This window comes from Adiantum capillus-veneris, chromosome 29, assembly GCF_014529385.1.
Source record: "Adiantum capillus-veneris isolate H3 chromosome 29, ASM1452938v2, whole genome shotgun sequence".
NCBI classification, from domain to species: domain Eukaryota; kingdom Viridiplantae; phylum Streptophyta; class Polypodiopsida; order Polypodiales; family Pteridaceae; genus Adiantum; species Adiantum capillus-veneris.
Window position 1 is genome coordinate 93,897,719 of NC_140959.1, and position 6,467 is coordinate 93,904,185.

General features: G+C 41.4%; 1 protein-coding gene across 1 annotated transcript; it reads left to right on the forward strand.

Moving 5' to 3' along the window:
* Positions 1-2,485: 2,485 nt before the first annotated feature.
* LOC147419612 (protein trichome birefringence-like 6) lies at positions 2,486-6,188 on the forward strand. Its single transcript, XM_086505550.1, has 5 exons — positions 2,486-3,884; positions 3,978-4,170; positions 4,525-4,709; positions 4,819-4,977; positions 5,256-6,188. Exons 1-5 carry the CDS (start codon positions 3,013-3,015, stop codon positions 5,569-5,571), a joined length of 1,725 nt encoding a protein of 574 aa, XP_086361676.1. The 5' UTR covers positions 2,486-3,012; the 3' UTR covers positions 5,572-6,188.
* The last annotated feature ends 279 nt before the right edge of the window (positions 6,189-6,467 follow it).

The following is a 6,467-nucleotide window of genomic DNA, read 5'->3' on the forward strand; positions in this document are numbered from 1 at the left end:
ATGACTTCATTTAAGCTGGGTTGCCAACGCATCGTCGACAAGCTCTCGGGGCTAGTTGTAGATGGATCCCTCTCTTACTCATCTATTGCTATCTACTTTCAACTACAACTTATGGCAACAGAAAAGTTTCCCACCATTACATGCCACTAGTATGCAGGTGTCCCCTTCAACGGTGGCACGTCTCTCTCTCTCTCTCTCTCTCTCTCTCTCTCCCCTCGACGGGTTGCCTAGTGTGCACTGACCTAAAGTGGGATATGAGGCTACGTGCTTGCCGGAATCCCTCCCCCATATATATATATATTATAAATGTGGCTAACAAGCGACGTCAATCCAATGGTCCGCAATTTCTAGTGGGAGTCAGTCCTAAGTGCATTTAAATTTAGTAGGTGGAACGGGATTTATAATGACTTTGTTATGATGTTGTATCAATTGGTGTTGGAAGGAAAGAGAACCGACATATGAGTCCAACCTGGGTCCTCAAATCCAAAAAAATCCTGGTTGCAAGGGAGGAATAGCTTTGGAGGTGGGGAAACACAAGTGGGTGATCTCCATGTAGGATGGTTTGTCTGGCTCTAAAAGTGCGTGCCCACATTCACTCTCCCCCCATGTGGCCTGTGGAGAGCTCACCTAATGAAAATGAAGCTCTCTCTCTTTTGGACCCCAAAATGGAAGCGGTGGTGAGGGCACTGAGGGCTAGGCCTAGGCCTACTTTAATTTGACTCGTGCAGCCGCTCTTGCCATATGTTTCCCTCAAGGCTTGAAGTGACCCTAGGTCCCTATGGCCATACAAATTTGGAGAAATTACCAAAATACCCCTCTAATTTGAGGAAATTCCCAAAATACCCCTCAAATTTCAAAAATTCCCAAAATGCCCCCTATATTTTGTCATAAATTTCCAAAATGCCCTTCAAATTTTCCAAAATTCCCAAAATACCCCTTGTTGTGAGACTAAATTTCTCGAAAAATAAATTTTTTTGTAGGTCTTCACAAGAAGAGTGATTGTCTATCGTACAAGATGCTAAAACTACAATTTGAGTTGTTTACGTAGGCTTTGGAGATGAATTGCTTCATTATTTTTAGACATACTTGCTTTTTTTGCGATGGTAACTGGTGACAAATTACATGCTAAGCACTCAAAAACGGATCTCAATGATAAAAAACAAATGAAGATTAGAAAATCTTGAACATTCCAACCAAAATAGATACAAGGGTATTTTGGAAATTTTTGAAATTTGAGGGGTATTTTGGGAATTTCCTTAAATTAGAGGGGTACTTTGGTAATTTTCCCTACAAATTTTCTGCAGGGTTTTTCCGATACGAATTTCAGTTGCCCTTTTTTCCTCTCAAAACTCTCTTTTTTGACAACTTAAATGGGAAAAATCCGAAAATATTTTGATACGACTTTCACAATATTCCTTTTATTTTTTCCACTTGGAGATAAAAATTTTGCACATTTTTTCCACTTGCTTTCTGAAAATGCGACAAACCATCCCCCCAATTGGAAATTAAATAAATGTCCTCAAATTTCCATTTTTTTTCCACTTACTTTTCTTTTCTGAAAATGCGAAAGGGCAAAGTGCAAACTATGTATTTCAATCATTTTCTCTAAACTCCAAGCTATTTAAGTGTTTTCCCAAGAATTTTAGCACCAAATTGATTTCAAAAAAACGTGACAAGTTTTTTTAGAAATTCATCAACCAAAAATAGGCATAGGCTTGGAGCGCAGTTGCCAGCTGGATTTTTGAAAGAGAATTTCGAATTTCTTTATTTGGTGGAAAAGCAAAAAAATGAAAGAGGCCTGCCTGGACTGGCGACAGGACTCAGGAGTACTCACTTCGTAACCGTACAGTGCCGGAGTCCTTTCTCGGGGACAGAATCCAGTTCTCTTTTAAAAAAAGGGTTTAAAAAAAAGGCTATGAGATTTCGAATTTCGGAAACACGGTTTAATTCACCTAGATTTATCTAAAAACTTAAAAAAATGGTTTGCTTGCCATCAAATTCTTGAAAAACATGGTCTAATAATTTACATCTAATCTAAAAACATAAAAATGGTTGGTTTTATTTTAGACGCCCAGAAAAGCTATTATTCTGCAACACTATTTTCCTGGATAATTTGGTTTTTCAACGAAAAGCAGAAAAAATTTAATGCATGGTGCAAAAAAAAAGAAGCAGAAAAGCTGAAAAAGAAGGGCAGTTTTCTTGTACGAAGGTGGAAAAAAATTATAGAGATATGGGGATTTTTCTTTTTCGAAAATGCGAGAAATTAGAAATGTGGAAAAAAAGGTCTCTGGAGGTACTGTGAAATCAGACAGGTGTAGACTTTTGGGTTTCTTGGAGTTACAAAATGCGGCAAGCTGCTCGGGACGTTAACTGCTTGGTTAACAGAATTAATCCGTCATTAACAGGCAGGATCAAGAAAAGCAAACCTTAATCAAGATGCCTGATTAAGGTTTGGAGGGGTTTGGGGCCCAAACAGCAGCAACCTCTTCTCTCACATCCACGCCTTTTACTCTCATCATGACCCTCATCAACTTCACCTTGTGATTTGAGCTGGCCCCAAGATGTACCCTCCTAGTAACGCCCATTCACTCCTCGATATCCCTCACATGTGTGTGTGTATGTGCTCTAGCCTCTTCTACATTGCTTTGCTTGAATGCACACACACTAGGCTTTTGTCTATGCCCCCAAAGTCTGTTTGTGTTGTGTGCGCAACAAGCTTCTCATTGTGAGTGCTTGTCCTTTAAATGCCAATGCTTGTGTACTAGGCAGACTTTTTTACCCTTCTCTCGTGTGCATTTTGTGTGTGTGTGTAGGCTATGTGGGCGATGAACCCAGACGTTTCTTCATTCAACAGGAACTCTTTTTGGCCTTGCAGGCTGAAATACTTGAGCTCCTCTCTGTATATTTGCTTGCCTCTCTCTGTGAGAACCTCATTTCCCTACATATAGCTGATCTCAAGTAGCTGATCCACCACAACGACGTGTGCTACTGCGGCGGTACTTCAACCTGGCTATGGAGCTCTCCAAAGCACAGAGAGCTTTGCTATCCATACCATCAAGATGGCCTCCTATCTTGCTCGGTATCATACTCAGCCTCTTCATCTCTGCCATTTGCACATCCAATTTTGCAATGCGGGTCATCCCCACTTCAGAGTCTACTTCTCCAGCCTCATCCCCCTCCTCGTCCATCACTACCATTTCAAGTCAGCTCTTCTTCTTCCTCTTCAGACACTCCTACTCCAAAGGAGCCGCTACTCATGAAGACCATGAAAATGCAGGTGTGTCAGGGAGAATGTCACCATCATCAATGCCTCTACCGACCTCTAGCTCTCCTTCTGAAGATGTCAGAGGGGAGGATAATGGGACTAACAATGCTATCTCAACAGAGGAAGCGGCTCCTTTGTCGCACGAACCTGAAGATGTTGGAAGCTCTTCTGGTAGCAATGCCGATGCAAAAGTTGCACCGGTAATTAATAATACACGTGCGACAGATTCTGTAGACCTAGCTATGAATGATTCAATTGGATTAAACACTACAGAAAGTGCGCTCTCATCGGAGAAACAACACGAAGCAGAGTTGCCTGATCAGGCTGGACCCTCATCATCGCTACTTGTTAATGATTCACAAGCACTGGTAGCCAGGGAGGAGGACAAATCCACAACTTTGGATGACAAGTCTTCCTCAGCGTCGCAGCGGGCACCTGCTACGAATGCCAAGCTATGTGATTTGTCCATGGGAGAATGGGTGGAAGATGATTCATACCCCCTTTATCGCCCCAGCTCATGCCCTTATGTAGATGAAGGCTTTAGTTGCCAGCAAAACGGTAGGCCTGATTCCAAATACAACAAGTGGAGGTGGGCTCCGAGAGACTGCAATGTGCCCAGGTCATCATCTGAGCTATTCTCTTGTGGCCTTCTAAGACAGTTTCTGATTAAATGCAATTGTGCTCACTCTTCAGTATGTCCTTCTCACTCCAGGTTTAATGGTGCCCACTTGCTGGAAATGCTGAGAGGGAAAAGAATGGTTTTTGTTGGAGACTCTTTAAATAGAAATCAATGGGAGTCCATGCTCTGTATGCTCCGAGAATCGCTACCAGATAAGAGTCGAATCATGCAAGTTCATGGTGGTCGTATCTCCAAGCTACCTGGTGCTTATGTCTTCAAATTTGTGGCAAGTTCAAATATCCTTCCTTGATTTCACTCTTAACGCATTATCAAATCTTGGACACCGATATGATTTGTGTTGAATGCTTCCCAATGCATCATGTCCTCATGTCGATAGTTTGTTTGGGCAATGACATTGAAATATGTCTGCGTTTCGGTCGTCGTCCTGCTTATGATGCCCCTCCCTTAGATAATGGTTTATCCAGCTGTCTTACTAGCAATCAGTGGCAGTTTTATATGAAGCATATGCCTATGTGATCAAGGGTGGCGGCATCTAAGTGGACACGGGCATCTGAAGTTTTTATAGCTACAGGGTTTTGGTGACTCTAATTGATTGATTGCTCACTTGATTTTTGCGCAGGACTATGACTGCAAGGTGGAGTTTTACACCTCACCTTATCTGGTGGACAAGGAGGATGGTTTAAATCAGACAGATTTTCGGGTTCGTCTTGACAGAATGGACAAGGCGGAGAGAAGATGGAGGAAGGCTAATGTCTTGGTATTCAACACAGGGCATTGGTGGACTGCTGACAAGATAGGCGAAGGGTATCAGTCAATTATTGATTTATTTGAGTTTGAGTTGAGCAAAAGAACTAAGATTATTTTTTTTTCCTGCAAGAAGCTAAGACAATGTGTGCAACTTTGTTGGCATCAGGGATAACCGATTTCAAGAGGGATTGGAAGTGCACAAAAAAATGAGTGTTTCAGTGGCATATAGCAAGGCGCTAGCGACATGGGCTAAATGGGTGTCCATTTACGTAAACCCTCAGAACACTACTGTCTTCTTTCGTGGCTACTCGCCTGTACATTACATGTGAGTTTGATTGTTTTTGTTCGCTTATTTACGTGTGAATGTAGTGGGACATTGTTGCCCTAGTGATATCAAGGTGAGTTGAAGTTAGTGCTTGGGCTTGTCTTGAGTATTTGTTTCGAGTTGCTTGCATATTGAAGGAAGCTTTTATATATCGCATCGACTTGGCATACCGTCTGATGTGGCCCGATGGTCCTGACAATGTATGAATAATAGATTGCATGCCTTCTATGAAAGCTTGAAGATCATATTAATTGATTAATCTGTGGCTACTGAAACAGAGGAGGTCAATGGAACTCCGGTGGGCAATGCCACGATGAAACAGAGCCAATTTTTGATGAATCCTTTTTAACACCATACCCAGACAAAATGAAAGCATTAGATGAGATATTGCAAGGAATAAAGCTACCCGTGCAGGTGCTCAATGTCACAAGGCTCTCAGATTTTAGGAAGGATGCTCACCCTGCAGTATATGGGCATCCGGTTCATCGGGTGGTTCAATACCAAGATTGCAGCCATTGGTGCTTGCCTGGTCTGCCTGACACTTGGAATGAGCTACTATATTTTACTCTTGTAAATCAAGCGGGTTTAGCATGACCTTACAGGATACTAATTGCCTTGGGTTATTGCAAAGCTGTTCGGGTTATGACTACATTATGTCATTGCAAAGCTTTTGGGTTATGATTACATTATATACCGATGCTATCGAAAGCTATTGATGCTTGCATCCACCATTCAAATTCCACATTGGCAGTTAAAAGTGGCGTTATTGGTACGGCATTGTACAGTTTTTTGAGTAACAACCACATGCGGGCAAAATTGTAACGCTGTGATAGGCTGGCACATGTGCAAGTTGAATGGTGGGTTGACTCATGTAACTATTCAGACATATGGAGGCAGAGGCAAAATGCAATTCAGGCATGTGGAGGCAATTGGGTTGAAATCTTGTGAAGGTGGCAGATCAGAGCAGCAGTAGGAAATGCGGCTTTTCTTGCCCGATGCTGCGGTCTTGGGCCGGAGCTAGCTACCATATACAGCTAAATCTAATGGTAGTGTATGTGGGATGATGTGGGCATCTATTGCTGCACATGAAAGTAAGTATTAAGAGGCACTTACTCTCCTCTGCTTTTAGGGAAAAGAGAGTATCAACTGTAAGATTGTACATGATAATTAATATGAACAAAAACAAAGAGCACATTTTGCTGATGGAACAATATTGAATTCTTTTCATTGTCCTTTGGTTCGACCTTAAAGTAATGTAATGTAATGTCTGTGCAAAGACTTTCAATATTCTATACTTACTTTATATATAAAGTGTTTTTCTAAGGGTATTTTGTAACCAATGTGTCTTTTCTGAGTTGATGATTTGAACTCATGAAGAAAAACTTTGGTAAGAAAGTATGATGCTAGATTTGATCTTCAGTGATAAATTTTAAAGGTTTCCATCAACTTTTATTAATTGCTTTCAAATGTTGAAATATGATTCCAATCTT

Bases quoted from the DNA above. Each gene is read 5' to 3' on its own strand.
- LOC147419612 (XM_086505550.1), top strand. From the start codon at position 3,013: ATGGAGCTCTCCAAAGCACAGAGAGCTTTGCTATCCATACCATCAAGA. The intron at 4,171-4,524 runs GCAAGTTCAAAT...ATTTTTGCGCAG, and splicing joins CTTATGTCTTCAAATTTGTG to GACTATGACTGCAAGGTGGA. The intron at 4,710-4,818 runs GTATCAGTCAAT...TGTTGGCATCAG, and splicing joins GCTGACAAGATAGGCGAAGG to GGATAACCGATTTCAAGAGG.